Source organism: Salvelinus fontinalis, chromosome 19 (genome assembly GCF_029448725.1).
Source record: "Salvelinus fontinalis isolate EN_2023a chromosome 19, ASM2944872v1, whole genome shotgun sequence".
Lineage (NCBI taxonomy): Eukaryota > Metazoa > Chordata > Actinopteri > Salmoniformes > Salmonidae > Salvelinus > Salvelinus fontinalis.
Window position 1 is genome coordinate 45,467,912 of NC_074683.1, and position 18,045 is coordinate 45,485,956.

The window sequence follows — 18,045 nt, forward strand, 5'->3', positions numbered from 1 at the left end:
CTAGTTGCGTAAGAGATCAAGGGGATTGAATGCGCGTTTTAAATAAACGCTCCTCAAGAAGAGTGGAGCTGAATGGAGAGAGAACATTCTCTGCTGAGTTTATTAAACCGTAAAAACAGCAGCACTGTAGCGCTGTCTTATGTACAAGGATGTCAACAAATGTAGGTTGCTGTAACTCCCGTCCGTATTGCAGAATGCAGCCTTTGACAGCATAAAGTTCGATGTAATCCACAAATGCATTAGTTTCATCGTTTGGTGATTGGCATTTAGTCTGTGACAACTCAAAGGCAGCAGAAAGACGTACTGTATGTTTAAGCAGGGATGTTTGGTAGGGTAAACTGATTTTTAACAATGAAAATAATTTTGCCAAACAGATTGTAAACCAAAAAGTGTAAACTTGATTCTAGAGGGGGGACAATACATCGAAAATTAATTTGGGTAGTGTCCAGGGGCAGATTTATGTAATCTTGTCTTCAGGAGATTTTATTATCTATTTACTTTAATTAGTCTGATCAGTGGAACAATATTCATTATTAACAATGGGTGTTAAAATACAGGGTAATTGCTGTGCTTGTCAGCAAGAACCCTTCTGTTATTCCCCACACTTAATTTATTATTCCACTTCTTCCCAATTTTTCCAGTGTAATCACATAGTTGAAGTCTGATATGCCTACTTGGGGCTTTGAAAATTAATTAGATGAGGTTATGTATTTTTGCAGCCATTCATTGACAGTTATGCATTGGATAGGAAATGCTCCAGCCCTCAAATACAAGTTTTGACATTTTAGCTTTGTACACATGCTAGGCAGAGATGGTAAGTGGACTCACATCACATAAATGCATCCTAATTTGTCTATGTAGAGTAAGTTGATGGTAAGGACTTGTAGGCATAAACCACCTGAATGTTGATCAATTAGATGTTTCTTGATGGTTGGGTGATTTGAGAAATTAATTGTTATACAAAAACATTTTCAAACACCCAGCACTTGGGAAACATAGATCAGGGGTGGCCAACACTCCTGGAGAGGAAACAGGATTTTCTTCCAGCCATATTTTAAAGAGATAGTTTACCCAAATTACAAAATACAAAATGTTTGTGTCCTTACCTTGTAAGCAGTCTATGGACTGCAATCTATGATTTGGCTACCCACTGCCATACACCATTAGTATTAGTATTTCCTGTGCGGAGCTTTGGTGTAGTGGTAACATGTGTCACATACAACTTTCCACCTGAGAACAGGGATCAATCTCTGCTTCCAACCTTTCCACTGTTTCTCCCACTTGCCTGTCTCCCCATTTCATTACTGTCTGAATAAAGTGTCAAACCACCTAAAGAATATTAGCATACTTAAAATGTAATCCCCCCAAAACATTTAAAGTAACAAAGTCATTGAATTTTGAGTGTTCGTTTAATGTTCAAAGCATCAGGAATACAGTTGGGCCCAGCTTCCCGACAGCGATGGAACTTGGGGCTTTCGAGGGTTTTAACGATGCATCTTTCTTACAACGGCCGAAGATGTAACATGTGTTTCCCAAAACACCACGCAGAGAAAATATTTGTTAAGTGCGTCATTCAGGCATGTGTCGATACTGATAGGATGGAAAGAAAGGAAACACTTCTCTCGGATCAGCGTTATCCATTTCCATCTTACCTTAACATTCTAAATCAAGATTTGGCACATAATTTCGCACGTTACACCTCTTGAAATATATAGAAGAAAAATGTACAGACAGTGACGTACAAATAGCTAAATAAAACTCAATTGAATTAACATTAAATATATTTCAATATCAATCATATATAGGTCTATGTAGCCTAAACTATTTATTTTGTAATACAGTAATCTTTGTTTCCATTTGAAGAGTCTTTATACCCTTTGCTTGTTATGCAAAGAAATGGAAAACTTTGTATTTGTAGTCACTGTCACATTTGTTCTGAAGTTATCACCAGTCACAGAAAGACAGATAAACATCTTTATTTTGTTTTTAGCAGAGATCTTCTGTGTATAAAGTGATATGGAAGGGCAAAAAAGCATCTAATGACGTACTTAGCTGTTCTATGAGAGGTCTGAGACAGTTGTTAAATAACAAGCATTTCAAGAGCAAATTTAGTAACAATGGTTTTGGGAAACAGCTATGAGATTTTAATGATATGGTTTTAATGATAAACGTAGCATTAAGATGCTTTTGGGAAACCGGGCCCTGACCTGTGGTTTACATTTACATTCCACCTTGGTCATAGGTCTAAGCCACGTCAAAATGCGTTGAATTGCAGGAAAATAGCTCTAAAACACATTTTCCTGGGGGAGGAACCCCAGACCCCCCTCTAGGGGTTTTGCCAGGTAGCAATGAATATCACATAGCAAATCTCACTCCAAGCTTTCTTGAAAAGTTGGCAGCCCTGAATTTTGTTTTAAGCACTTCACAAAATGTCACCTGCCTGTGTTTTTACTACATGAGAGCCACATTGTGAAGAGCTACTGCAACTAATAATCCAACTATTGTCTGTTTTTATCTTCCTGGTTTGCTTCAGTGGATTAAAATGAGTCTTGCTATGACAAGATTTGGTCATAGCTGTAGATCAGACGAGGGTGAGCTGGCAACCTAGAGGAAGTCCTTTTTTGCCCACACAGCAAATCCTCCAGTATTAAAAATAAACAGAACACTGAGAGTGTTCAGTCTATGGACCCATATAGACACTGGAAGGAACATTGTTAATTTAACACAAGGCTTAGTGTAAAGCCTTATTCAAATATTTCCCAGAGTGCCTTGTGACTAAATTGTAGTTACCGCCTAAGACTGTAATTGTTAGTGACAGAGACATGGTTGTTGCATTAATCCATTGTTGGTCCTATGGATTTCACCAAGTGAGATCCTAAACAAATATGTTATCAAAATATATATGTTTAGGGCCTATTCACAAAATAGATGGCAACATGAGGATGGAAAATGATGTGGAAATATTGAAGCAACATCTCAAGACATCAGTCAGGAAGTTAAAGCTTGGTCACAAATGGGTCTTCCAAATGCATACTTCCAAAGTTATGGCAAAATAGCTTAAGGACAACAAAGTCAAGGTATTGGAGTGGCCATCACAAAGCCCTGACCTCAGTCCCATAGAAAATGTGTGGGCAGAACTGAAAAGGCGTGTGTGAGTAAGGAGGCCTACAAACCTGACTGAGTTACACCAGCTCTGTCAGGAGGAATGGGCAAAATTCATATGACTTATTGTGGGAAGCTTGTGGAAGGCTACCCGAAATGCTTGACCAAAGTTAAACAATTTAAAGGTGATGCTACCAAATACTAATTGAGTGTATGTGAACTTCTAACCCACTGGGAATGTGATGAAAGAAATAAAACCTGAAAGAAATCTTTCTCTCTACTAACTGACCTAAGACAGGGAAAATTAACTGGGATTAAATGTCAGGAATTGTGAAAAATGTAGTTTAAATGTATTTGGCTAAGGTGTATGTAAACTTCCGACTTCAACTGTATGTTTGTGCATGTACATTGATTGATTAATTAATTAATCTTATGCTACTCAAATATAAATTACAAACATTTTCTAAACTGATCCAATATGTTACTTGGACTTATTGCACCGGTTACTGAAATGTTTTTTCCAGTTTAGATGTTTTAGGTAGTCACATAGCTAAGGCTACATTTACACAGCCAGCCCAATTCAGATCACATCTGAAAAAGATCTGAAGTGATTAGGCAAAAAAACAATTAGTGGGAAAAATATCAGAATTGGGCTGCCTGTGTAAATGCAGCAATAGTTTTCCCAACCCTGGCAGTCATTCTGAATACAGGATGTTGTTGATTCAAATTCCAAAGTTGGATATCCCCACACTGGCAGAATTTCAATAGGAATTACTAGCTTAATTACTGACTCTGTCATACTGACTCTGTCATACGCGTTACATTTTTGTTGTCCTAGGCTACATGACTAAAATGCTAGTTCACTAGCCTAACTTGCTTTCATGGACAACGGCCAGCTAGTTAACATTAGCCAGCCAACTACATCTAGCTACATGTTGAACGTCCATCCTCTCAGGCCAGGGCAAAATGTATGAATTTATGGCTGGATCAGAATCGCCATTATAATCATTGGCAGTACGGAGGTTTAAGTAAAACCAGAAGTCCAAATCCCTATCTCCATCCATGGCTAATTTAGGAAAGGGACACTTCTAGCTGGCTAGCTAGGAGGACACACAACGAGACACAACGAGATGCAACAATTAATGTTTTCTGTCAGTGACGTTTGGTTTCTAATGTGAGGGGATTGGTGTGTTGCCAAATCCAAACTGGCTTCCCTTTAACCTTTTTTTGGTGCACCAGGACCATTCACAGCTGAGCTAAGTTCAGTTTGGTGGCAACAATGTTATACTGTTTTAGACCAGACTGCATAGACATACAGAGACAGAGGGGTGCTGTTTCGTTCGCTTGAACGCTTGCTCCGATGAGATAAATTCAGAAACACAGAGAGACAAAAAATTATTTTGTATATTCTTTTCTTGGTCATTTTTTGAGGGAAGTCTGGCTTCCCTTGTCATCCACGAATACATGCCACTACTGGCTCAGCGGCTCCAGAGACATGCGCCCAGCCTCTGACCACCATCTGTTATATGCGGTTATATGCGGGCAGGGAAATAGATCATGAGTATAGAGAAGAAAATACGTTTAGAACTGATAATTGATTGCATGGTGCAATAGTAAATTAAATTAATTGATTATTGAACGTTATGGTGGACACAGCTTGGTAGAACCAAAACATATACTACTTCTGCTCAACAAACTCAAACTCGAAAACGCAGCGTTTGGGGGGGCTGCAGTTCACGAACTACATTGTGTTTATCACCCTCACGGCAGTCAAGCAATGCATTCTACCAAAAGTCGTTCACAATCTAGTCAGGTTGCGGCCACAACTAGACCTTGTTTCAAATGTATCAATAAATAATCTTATTTGTATGCATAGCAATCAATATATATAGGCTTACGCTGTTTAAAGCACACATTTACAAGTCTCGATCTCAAGTGACAGCTCCAAAAAGCCTCCTATGGTGAACGACGTGAACGAGAGGCTTGTAGAATCGTATATATTTTGAGTTTTCAGTTTCTTGTTCACCTTTAGAGGGTCCTGCCTGCGTTGTGCATTACTGACTCAAATTAACAAAAATGAGTGAAGATTCATTATTTGGACTGAACGAGTCAATAACAACAGAGTCAGTAAAATGAGCCGAACTTCCCATCCCTAGCCTGATCCTCTCTGGTGATGTGAAATTCCTATTAGAATCTAGCCGAAGTTAGGCTATACAACAGTTCATCTGCAACCTGCATTCAGAATGCGTGACATTGTGAGAAGACTTAGACTATCTAAGTCATTTAAACTGTAACAAACATTTAAGTAAGGGTTGCATGCTGGAGAATTTGGTAATGATGGGAATAGATTTGGTTCAAAGTGATGTGTATCAGTTTCAGGACCCTGTATTAGGATAAAACTAGGCCCTTAAATAAGGCCTTATGACGTAGATATGGTATTGTGTGAAATATTGTTCTATTATTATTCATAACATATTCACTTAGAATCTCACTTGGTGAAGTCAATAGAACTGGAATTGGATGAATGCAATAAGAATGTCTCTGTCACTAACAGCTACAGTCATGGGTGGAAACTGTACTGTTTACTCAAAAGGCAAGGCACTCTAGGAGATATTTGAATTAGATTTATATAACTCGTTTCTACCAACTGAGCACTTCATATGGTACGAGGAAAAAAACAATCACCTCGCCCACCTCCAACGTGCATCATCCACCTGGGTGATGCCCCTAGGTGATGCATAGCGACCATTTTTATGCCGCAACGCTCACCACCACAATGATATGCCAATTGGAAATGAGGGGGATGATTAGGTGGCCTTGATGGAATGGGGCTAGGTTGGGAATTTAGCCAGGACACCAGGGTTAACACCTCTACTCGTAAGAAAAGTGCCATTTTTAAATGACCAGGGAGTCAGGACAACCATTTAACATCCAAGACTGCACTCTACACAGGGCAAGGGTGGTATGCTGCTGGCAATTGACTTGAGTAAAACTAATCACAAACGTTTTCCCATTTTTGAATTTACTACAAACACTTACATCAAACTTCCAAATTATATTTCTTGACAATAAAAAAACACATATCCTTTAGAATACATATTTACACATGTAGAAACCTGAGGCAGTGACAAGTCACTGGTTTTTATTGCCCATCTTGAAATACCAGTAAAATACATTTAACATGTAATATAATTGGAAATAGGCCTAGAACAAATCTGAGGTTTATACAGTTCATCATAACAGGCTAGACCAACTAATCAATCAGTTCTTCAACGCAATGCTAACCTGTGGAGATCAGGGCCCGTATCCACAAAACATCAGAGTAGGAGTGCTGATCCAGGATCTGTCCACATTATCTTATTCACTATGATTTAAAAAAGGCAAAACTGATTCTAGATCAGCATTCCCACTCGGATATGCTTTGTGGATACAGACCTAGAGATCCACAGCTGTAGTTCTGTGGGGTAAAAGTAAATAAAAAGTCCCCTTACTATCGACACTTTATACTGACACAATGTTAAATAATTGGTTCCCTGTGTTTGGTTATAGTATGTTGCCATTGCCCTGAAATTGAGAAGTCTCACGACCAGGTTTAAAAAGTAGCGGTGTGATCAAGGTGTGATGGAAAAGAGCTTCAGATAGTGGACAGTCTGTGTCCACTAAAATTGCTGGTGAATCCTCTGACATCTTCAAAGACTGCTGTTCTATAGTCTGTCTTATAGGCAGCTAAGTATTAGAATAAGGTGTGCTAGATTAGGGTTGGAGTGAAAATGTACAGGATGTTAGCTCTCCAGGAACAGGGTTGGAGAGCTCTGCGACTAAGCAGTGTGTTAGTTGAATGTTCCGGTGTGGGTCCACAGACTCAACACTTTCAGTGTTGATTTAATACTCTGTCTAACACACTTATAATTTTTTTTACACAAGAATTTGCTGTGCATAGTCTTAGTGATGTTGAAGGCTATTATCTGCAGTACAGTAGCTTGAAAATAAATTAGATAGGCATATCAAATCAAAACAATACAGGCATTATCCTTACACTGATATCACTACAATTCCATGTAATGTATTGTGTTATATGGTATATTGACTCCAGAGGATACTGGTGGGAGGAGCTATTGGAGGACTGGCTCATTGTATTGGCTGGAATGGAATTAATGGGACGGTATCAAACACATCGGACATATGGAAACCACATGTTGGGCTCCGTTCCATCGATTCCATTCCAGCCATTACATTGAACCCGTCCTCCTATAGCTCCTCCCCCAGCTTCCTCTGATTGACTCATGGCACACACACACACACACACACACACACACACACAGACACACACGTCATTCACTCACATAAACTGTTTGTCCGGTTGGTGTGTGTCCATGTGATTACAGAGATGACTCTCCTGACCTTGTGGTTTGATTTTGTGGTGTTAATGTTGTTGTGGCTGAACTGTTCAATGTAATTTGGCCTGTGGAAATGTTTCTGTAGTAGACCGCACACATACCCACCAACACATCAGACCATTACTATATACTCCTAAGCCATTTCCATGGCTGTACTTTTGGTATCGTTTGATCCTCTATGCATACAGGAATTGACCAACCGAACCAGATGAAGATATTAATTTCATTAGAGTAAACTTGGCTGTCATTTTTGTTCTTGCTGACCACTTTTCAAACCAATGTCTTAGAATCAGCAGGTTTCAAACATCATTTTTCGTATGTATTGACGCTCAGTTCTCTTTTAGGGTTTCAAGTCTGTGTTGAGACTGGTCCTGTATAGATCAGTCTGGACCTAACAGTGCTGTAAACACATTCTCATTAACGATGATCACTGCTCGCATTCATTTGGGTACATGTGTGCATGCGTGTGTGTGGATGCTCTCTGCTCTTCTCTGATAGAGCTTGGCAGTTTCCTGTCAGTTAGGCAGAGTCACAGTCCATTCCCAGAACTGACACAATGTCTTGAGTGGAGTCTGCCGTGACAATCACAAAAGCCATAGCGACAATACAACTGCATGGACATGGGGAGAGTCCCCAAGGAGCTAACATAAACGGTGGACTGAAATTAGCTATCACAAGCACCTATAACTTCTGAAAAAGAAAATAAGACGGAGCAAACTGTCAAAACGATGACATCCGACCGCGGCCTTGTGGACAGGCTATGCTAATTCTACCCTGATGTCCTTGATTGCGATCACCGCTATGTGTTGTCATTTACAGTAATTGCATAGCGTTTGTTGGTAAAGTGTTAGTGGAAAAATGTGTGTGTGTGTGTGTGTGTGTGTGTCGGCTTGTATTACTATCCTCGTACCAGAAATTCCCAAAAGTCCCCACAAGGATAGTAAAACGTTGAAAATGTTCCTTCGTGGGGACATTTCCCACACCCCCACAAGCTTTTTTAAGCTTAGGGGTTAGGTTTAGGCTTAGGGTTAGAATTGGGGTAAGAGTTGTAAGTAGAAATCAATTGTAGGTCCCCAGAAGGATAGTAGAACATATGGTGTGTCTGTGTGGGTGGGTGAGTAGGTGGTTGTGTGTGTTCTTTTCAAACACATGAGCCACAAAGGCCATATGTGGTGTTGCAGAGATGCATAAACCCTAATTAGTCATGTTTTCCATTTGGTTGCCACTCTGCCTCCTTTTTCTTTGCACTGACAGCTTTTCTTTCCTGATTACTTTAGCCAAACTGTGGGAAAGACAAAGGCATCACTGACCCAAATACACAAATACAACTTCTGACATCAGATGTACAGGAATGAAAGTTCGAAGAAAAGCCTATTCAATAATATAATATAATTTAAAAAATATATACAATTCCCCCGCATCTGATTTTAAATTAAGATAATTAACCAAGAGTGATGAAATGGTGGCCAAAACACAAGCCTGCAATTATGTGTAATACTGCCCCCAAGCTGGCAAAAATGATTAGCGTCTCGAGGAAGGGCAGTTTACAATCTCCATGGTTACGATGTGGCTCAGATCTTGAAGTTTGACAGCTGCCTATAGTAGCTAGCTACTTTGCTTGATAGCTTTCTATCTATCCTCTTACTATTTTTTTGTTTGTTGATGAAGTGGTTTTAAACCGGTGCAAAAATGAGTATATCAGTAACTCGAACATTTAATAAGCAAAATGAAACCAACAAAGGTTTTACACAACAGCGGGTACACGACTATCTATATGGTGAGTTAGCTAACGTTAGCTAGGTAAGTTAGCTGGTTTGCAATAATTATCTAGACAGTTTGCAACCGAACATGAACTGTTTTTGTTGTGGATGTTGCATTACAGACCCCGTATATACTGTGTCCGGGGAAATGGACCATGCAAGGGCCAGCTTCAAAGCACATGCATCCGTGGACCGGGTGGTAAGTTAATCAACGTTAGCTAGCTAGCATAGCAACCTCGACCTAAACCCTTACTTTCAAATGACCTTTCATGTGATTACAGATTCACAATCAATGCTTATCGCTCTCTTCATTCGTCAGTAATGTCACATGTGTCCATGACTCTAATGCAATACCTAATAGGACTTTTCCTGACCTCTGGTTCCCATGACAGTTTTTCATATCGTGCATAACTGCAAGGATTTATTTTGAAAATAAATTCAATTCACACCTGGTGAAATAATGTTAATATTATTAACCCTGTAATTATTATTAATTTGACAGTAACCCTGTAACCCAAATACGGTCACCGTAACAGCCCTAACCCTGTGAAAGACCTCTCTCCATGTCCCCCTGCTCAGAGGAAGGTTCCAGAGTATGGGTCCATGTTCAGTCACCTACCTCACCACCCTCGTTACACCTTGCGTCTGGACACCACTGACCCTGTGCCCACTTTTATTGACCGCCGCTGGCGAGGGTACACAGAGCAGCGCAGAGAGGCAGTTCAGCAGCTGGCAAGGTAACACACACACAGACACACACATGCTATCCCTACAGTAAATACATATTTGGATACTGAAGTAGATAGATTCAAGTTAAATTCATACACCAAATATACAAATGTATGTGGACACCCCTTCATATTAGTGGATTCGGCTATTTCAGCCACACCCGTTGCTGACAGGTGTATAAAATTGAGCACACAGCCATGCGATCTCCATAGACAAACATTGGCAGTAGAATGGCCTTACTGAAGAGCTCAGTGACTTTTAACGTGGCACCGTCATAGGATGCCACCTTTCCAAAAAGTCTGTTCGTGAAATTTCTGCCCTGCTAGAGCTGCCCCGGTCAACTGTAAGTGTTGTTATTGTGAATTGTAAACGTGTAGGAACAACAACAGCTCAGCCGCAAAGTGGTAGGTCACACAAACTCACAGAATGGGACTGCCGAGTACTGAAGCGAGTAGCGCGTAAAATCGCCTCGGCTGCAACACTCACTACCGAGTTCCAAACTGCCTCTGGAAGCAACGTCAGCACAATAACTTTTCGTCGGGAGCTTCATGAAATAGGTTTCCATGGCCGAGCAGCCGCACACAAGCCTAAGGTCACCATACACAATGCCAAGCATCAGCTGTAGTGGTGTAAATCTTGCTGCCGTTGGACTATGGAGCAGTAGAAACGCATTCTCTGGAGTGATGAATCACGCTTCACCATCTGGCAGTCCAACAGACGAATCTGGGTTTGGCGGATGCCAGGAGAACGCTACCTGCCCCAATGCATAGTGGCAACTGTAAAGTTGGTGGAGGACTAATAATGGTTGCGGGCTGTTTTTCATGGTTTGGGCTAGGCACCTTAGTTCCAGTGAAGGGAAACCTGAACATTGCAGCATACAATGATATTCTAGACAATTCTGTGCTTCCAACTTTGCGGCAACAGTTTGGGGAAGGCTCTTTCCTGTTTCAGCATGACAATGCCCCCGTGCAAAAAGCATGGTCCGTACAGAAATGGTTTGTTGAGATCGGTGTGGAAGAACTTGACTGGCCTGCACAGAGCTCTGACCTCAACCCCATCAAACACCTTTGGGATGAATTGGAATGCCGACTGCGAGCCAGGCCTAATCGCCCAACATCAGTACCCGACCTCACTAATGCTCTCGTGGCTGAATGAAAGCAAGTCACTGCAGCAATGTTCCAACATCTGTTATAGCAGCAAAGAAGGGATCAACTCCATATTAATGCCCATGATTTTTTAATTAGATGTTTAAGAGCAGGTGTCCACATACTTTTGGTAATGTACTGTATTTCATATACTTGATTTACTTGATAATTAAGGCACATGTTTGTCTTTTTGTTCTTTGTTAGGGTCATTCCTGGTGCTCAGTTTCAGGTCAGAGGGCACAAAGACAGCAGCGTTTCAGGCATTGATCGTTGGAAGTTTTTCAAGTGGTGAGAGAGAGCACATACCCGTAATGCGGCAGCAGGACATTGTGGGATCAAGAGTTAAAGAATGAATGGTGTCAGAGAGGACACCAGGGCCTGAAGGAAGACTCAGGCATCAAGTCATGACAGCATCAGAGGTCATTTGTATCATGAGAGTCAAATCACACAACCGTCATTATCCTCACTGTAGCACCAACGGCATGGTCACTGGATAGAATGTTAGCAGACCAACGTGTTATCTTTCTCTGTAAAAAATAGAACCAATTAAAACCAGTAGTTATGATTTTTGTATCAGTTCAGGTGGATTTGACTCTGTTTGAGTGTGTAGTGTTGAAGCCTTATCCCATAGTAAAGTAAAACATTGATTGTTTCTGATTATGTTTTTTGTATTCCTTTCCCTCCCTCAGCCCCCTGATCCCCTTTGCACAGCAGGTTCCCCCCGATGTGGTCTTTGCATTGCCCAAGTAAGTCATGCTGCCAAAGTCCCCTGAAAAATGCTGTAAACATATTAGGAACCCCTCGCTTCTCTATCACTCTCTCTCCCTTCCTCCCTCCACTCAGAGCTAACCCATACTCTACAGTGGAGGGGGGTAGTGAGCAGCTGCCCACTCCATTCCAGCGCACCATGGGAGTGCAGACTGACTACAGGGACAGTGAGGCCCAGACGGACCCCTACACCCCCGAATACGTGGTACGGCCCGGGACGGCCCCCCCAGAGCTGTTGACACTGGCCACACTGACATGGGGTACATACGAGCTTCAGAGACCCTACCGCTTCACCTCCTGTTGCACCTCTACAATACTTATACTGCAGGACAGGCCATTCTGACCCATCCTCACACATGTTCCAACACTACACAACTCCCTTTACCCTAGCCTCATCACCTTGACTCCTCTGACCCTATCTCTCTCCCTCTACCCCGACAGGTCGTGGTCTTCCGGCGGGACTGGCGGAGGTGGAGATGATTGAGCGAACCAGGGTGAAGCGGGCATGGGAGGCCACTCTGCCCCCCATGAACGACCTGAGTCAACTGGACAAGAGGAAGAGGATGATGGATGAGATGGAGAGGAAGGAGTGGGCCTTCAGGGAGGACGAGATCCAGAAGTGAGGGAACGAGAGAATAAAGGAAGGAGTGCACCACACAAGCAGCTTCAACTACTCTACCATCTTTTTTTTATTCTTTCCCTCCTGCCCTCGTCCACCCATCCCTGCTCTCCCTCCCCTTGCCCCACTGTCATTCTACCCCAGGCTGCAGGAGGCTCGTCTGGCCCTGCTGATGGGTCTACTGAGGCAGAGGGAGGAGGTTCAGCAAGAGGCCACGGTGGACAGGCTGGACCTCAAGTACTCCCAGCACCAGAGAGACAAGGAGAGCAAGCTGAGCAAGATACGCAATGACTACATCGTCTGTAAGACAATGGGTGTTTCTCAATATGCATTCTACCGTGCTCCACACTCTCGTGCTCCTAGTGCATTCTCCGATGACTTTCTTTTGAGTACTTCTTGTGAGGATGAGTGTGGAGAATGTATAAAACATTACATTTGAGGAGCACACACACTCCCCCTACTGTATTAACTCACGCTGCACCTCCCCATTCACTGAACTTTCTTCCAGCCACGACAATGGCAACAATAGACAAAGCAAGATATACACAAAGCAAACGTTTTACTTCGTAATTATCAGCTAGATATGTACATCGTAATAATCTAGCTAGCCAGCTAGTTAAACAGGCAAAAAGAACCTAAAACTAATGTTATGTGGGTAGCTACCAATTCTTCGTGGCTAGCTAGCTATCCAGTTAGCCCTATTGACTTAATATGGACTTGGGACTTACTCATTCACTTAACCGTCTTCCAGCTAGGACAATGGCAATGGAGACAAAACAAGATATACTCAAAGAGTAGTAGCTAGCCAGTTAGCCCTATTGACTTATTATGGGTTTGCGATCTACGGTACGTAGGCAGGTTAACATGCCAAAATTAACACAGCATGTATTTATTAACATATCAAGATAAAATATTGTAGTCAGGCAACATATGAGATGTGAATAGGCAACATTTCATTCTGAAGTTGAAGTGTATTTTCTCTCGCTTCAGCTCAAATAATGGCTACCAGTGTTGTCAATACATTTTGCGTAATTTTTTACGTGGTTGTGTCATATTTCTTTGTATACTTTCCTTTGAAGCCTGCATCGTTGCATGCTTAAAAATATGTACAAACGGAGTACGCATTCGAGAAGTGCCCTCCCTGCTCCGTTTAGCATACTTTGATTTGGACTCATATTCCAACCCTCTCTTGGTCCAATTTGTGTGCCCGGAGGACGGTAGAATGCATTTTGAGGAACACCCAATGTCTGACTTTTGTCTAAGGCAATGATGCATAGAAAATCTGCGTATATTTACATTTAGCATGTCATAAATCACTGTGATATACTCTGATAAGTGTTCAAACGCCTCTAACCTTCCCTTTAACTTTGATTTAATACGATGAGAACAGTAGGGCTTAAAGATTAACTGTCTCTCTATCGTTCTCCTTCTATTCCACTCTTTCTCCCTCTCTCCTTCCCCCTTTCTCTCTCTCTTTTCCCTCCCTCTCTCTCCTCTCTCAGCAATGAGGAAGCTGACGGCAAAAAGAAAGAATGTGGAGGGAAAGCTAAAGCGCCGTGACATCATCAAGGACTACTCCAACTACTCATCTCAGACGTACGCCCCTCTGTCCCGCATCGGCCTGTTCCCTGACCGCCACTCCCAATGCAACATGGTCAAGAGCCGCTACCTTGATACCTACGAAGGTTTGAGTGTGCTGATCTAGGATCCGTTTGATATTTCAAGATCATTATGAATAAGATTACATGGACATGGGGGACCTGATCTTAGGTCAGCAATCCTACTCTGAGAAAAATGAATACAGGCCCTGAATCTCAACGTGATGGTGTTTTAATAATGCCAGATCATCAAAATGGCTAAGATAGAAGGTAGTGAGCTCTCTTCCTATCTGTCAATCACAGGTCTCCTGGAGCTGGAGGCGGGACTTCCGGTCTCAGTGACAGAGCCATGTATCAAAGCCCCCGTACCCAAAGTCAGCAAGGGCTTCGTCAAACGCTCTGCACGCAGAGAGATGGAGCTCATGAAGACACACCAGGTCACAAACACAAACACACACACACACACACACACACACACACACACACACACACACACACACACACACACACACACACACACACACACACACACACACACACACACACTCTCAAAAGATGTATAATACTATTTTTGTCCCTCTATTTGCAGGCTCTGAAGGAGGAGAAGACTCGTGTAGAGGAGAAGAAGACCCTGCGCTTCCTCTTTAAGACAGAGAAATCTGTTCCTCGACCACAGACCCCAGTGGTGGACGAGCCCCCTGAGGTACAGTACAGTCTGTCTCAACACACCGTCTGGAGATGTACACTATCCCCCCTCACTCACTATGTGGTCTGTAGCACATCTCTTCATTCTCTCTTCACCCTGTCATTCTGGTGTTTTTCCAGGGGGACGAGGAGAGAGAGTTGGCTGTCATCTACTTGCAGAAGCTGCTGAGGGGAAGAAGCATTCAGAACCAGGTGTGTTTTTATGAAGAGAATGATAAGCTCTATGATAAACCAACCTTTCTCTGTGTGTGTCTGATGTTATGGGATGCCATCTCTGTGCGCTGCTGTCTATCTGTATGTGTGTGTGTCAGATGTTTGAGGGGAAGGAGAAGCGTCTAGAGCTGATCCAGGAGCTGAGAACCACTCATGCCCTGCAGAGAGAGGAGCAGGAGCTCCAGAGAGCAGACACACAGCACACACTGGCTCTGCAGAGACAGAGAGAGCAACACACACACAAGGTGAGAGAGAAAACACACACACAGACAGGTACAGACACCTCTTCCTCCCCCATCCCTCACTCTCCCATCTTTCTGTCCCAGGCATCCTTAGTGGAGGGTTACCATGCAGGTGTGGCAGGGGCGGAGCTTGTGGACATGCTGGACTTCCTATCGAAGGAGCTGATTCGCCTACAGGAGGAACGCAGGATCCATGCCTTCACCTTATTGGCCGAGAGAGACAGGCGCCTCCGAGAGGCCGAGGAGAGTGGGCGGAGACAGATGGAAGAGAGGAGACGTAGAGAGGAGGATGAGATCTTCAAACAGGTGTCTGTCTGTCTGTCTGCGTGTATGTGTCTGTCTGCCTGCATGCGCACGCCCGTGTGTCTGTCGTGTGTGTGTGTGTAATGCCTGTACTGTCCTGTAGGTGATGAGGGTTCATCAGGAGACAGTAGATCTGTACCTAGAGGACATCATCCTGGGGACTCTGGACCAGACAGCAGACCAACAGGCCAGACAGGAGATACGCAGAGTGGCAGAGGAGGTCAACAACATCGCCTACGCCATGGAGGAGACGTACGACACACACACACACACACACACACACACACACACACCAGGGTTTCCGTTAGCCGGTAATAGCTGGCTTTTGGCCTATAAAAACATAGAAAAGCTGATAACTAAAATTGCCCCTATCCAATTGTCCAGAAGAATAATAAAAAATACCTTTGTGATATAATGCTTTTTAGCCTATTCATTGATGGAAATACCAGTCAATGTAAATACATTTGACTGGTCATACTTAGCGGTCTATAGGTCAATTTGCGTAATTTAGTGGAATTAAATTGGCGTGTATAGGCAGTATTTACAGTATATTTGTTGTGTATCTTATTTATCATACGAATACAGCGTACAGATACAGAGCCTTTGAGCTGAAAATCTGTCAGACAGCACGAGAGCTGCTGTGTCAGCATCTCAAATGACAACGGAAGACAAGCCTCATCAGCGCTTCACACACCACCTTGCAGTGAGCTGGAGGCAGTAGACTATGCACTTTGGAAATGTACTTAATTGTTTGAAACCTGAACATTTTAATAGATATTATGAGGCATGTCTTACCTTGCTTCAAAGTAGCCTGTTAGATCTCTCTTTCTACATTTCTAACGGATATTTTCATCTCTGTCACATGAAACAACTCGCATGTGCGGTGCTCTTTAGACAACAGTGTTTTCCAGCTAATTGCATTATGGAATGAACATTCACACGTAGCCTACTGCCTTGTGCACATCGCTTATAATATGAAGAAATAATAGTTGATCAACATTTTAAGCTAAACATTCTCATCTGTTGCATTAGGCTCATTGCTTTTTATTGTAGTCTGTTTGAATAGGCTATTTCTTTCTCCACAAGCTGACCAATAGAATATGTAAACCTTTCAACTCTGGGGATATTAGATTGACAGGCTGGTGATGTTGCTGTTGGTTACTGGTCTTGTTGATGAGGAAAAGCAAATGTGGACAGTTATTCTAACATCTTCAAAGTGCACGTCAGAATTCAGTGAGAAGGACGCACATTGTTGCATCCTCGACTTGCATGTTCTGTTAATATGAATTACTATCATCTAAATGTGATTTCTGTCATTCTGAGCGCTGTGGGTGGACACCCTAATCAGGTTATGCACCCACTGCATATGGGTCCAGCAGATTTCTCAATTGTCCGGCGCCACATTTTCCTATCTGAAACCCTGACACACACGCCATCTAACATACCATCCATACACACTGTATCTCTGTATCTTTGTATTGCACAATGTAAAAGCTGTCCCCTTGTGTGTGTAGTCGGAGCAGCCTGCAGTCAGAGGAGATCGTAGCAGAGCTGGTGTACAGCTTCCTGATCCCTGAGGTGCAGAAGATCAACGTCAGAGACAGAGGTAGGCCGTTTATTCCCAAAGCACCCAGTACCATCACATGCTGATAATACATGATAGCGTAGTAACACAATAATAAATACATAATAATCATTTAGTCTCTTCTGTCTTTCTCTCTATCTCTTCATCTACCTTTCTCTCTGTCTCTCCTTCCTTTCCTCTCTCTCTTTCTCTCTCTCTCCCTCCCCTTCCTTCCTCCAGTGCGTCAGAGCCAGCGCAGGCACCTCCAGGCGGCTCACCAGATCATCCACGGGGATGAAGAGAGCTCCGTGGCCCCTCCTCCTGGCTCCCCTGGGGCCCAGCGCCCCCCCTCGCCCTCGGACAGGGCCTCCAGCCAGCTCCTGGAGGAGATGCTAATCCATGTGGAGCAGGAGCTGGAGGGAGCAGGTAGGGGAGAGGAGGAACGCAGGGAGGTGGGAGAGGCACAGCAGAAAAGAACCATCTGAGAATAGATTCATTTCTCAACAGTAGAGAAAACACTTAGTGTTTCTTCAAGCAATGCATCTCCAAAGAGTTCAGTGTCATGCTTTTGATAAAATAAAACTGTATTTCATTATCATTGTGTTTGGCTTGTTCTTACGTGCTGTGCTTGATAAAGTGAGTTGATAAGAATTTTGAAAAAGCTGAGTCTAAGATATTTTTTCATGGGTCATTGGGTCAGAAGTTGACTAGATCAAATATATGTATTGTATGGGTCATGTTACTAAAGGCTCTTACTACAGGCTACTGTCTACAAAACATGTCGTCCCATGAGTATAGTGTGGGGGAGGCTGTGGTTGTCATAAACCCCACCTATTTCTACAATTTATCTTCTTAAAATGTGAAACCTAAACCTAACCTTACCCTTAAGCTTATGCCTAG

The 18,045-nt window shown here is 42.7% G+C and overlaps 1 protein-coding gene across 1 annotated transcript; it reads left to right on the forward strand.

Moving 5' to 3' along the window:
* Positions 1–9,059: 9,059 nt before the first annotated feature.
* On the forward strand, positions 9,060–17,740 carry cfap91 (cilia and flagella associated protein 91). The gene is made up of 17 exons (XM_055871729.1): positions 9,060–9,276; positions 9,382–9,458; positions 9,839–9,996; positions 11,338–11,421; positions 11,823–11,879; positions 11,977–12,161; positions 12,343–12,520; positions 12,665–12,822; positions 14,023–14,205; positions 14,422–14,555; positions 14,708–14,821; positions 14,944–15,015; positions 15,135–15,281; positions 15,363–15,584; positions 15,685–15,833; positions 17,096–17,187; positions 17,386–17,740. Exons 1-17 carry the CDS (start codon positions 9,189–9,191, stop codon positions 17,628–17,630), a joined length of 2,343 nt encoding a protein of 780 aa, XP_055727704.1. The 5' UTR covers positions 9,060–9,188; the 3' UTR covers positions 17,631–17,740.
* Positions 17,741–18,045: the final 305 nt, after the last annotated feature.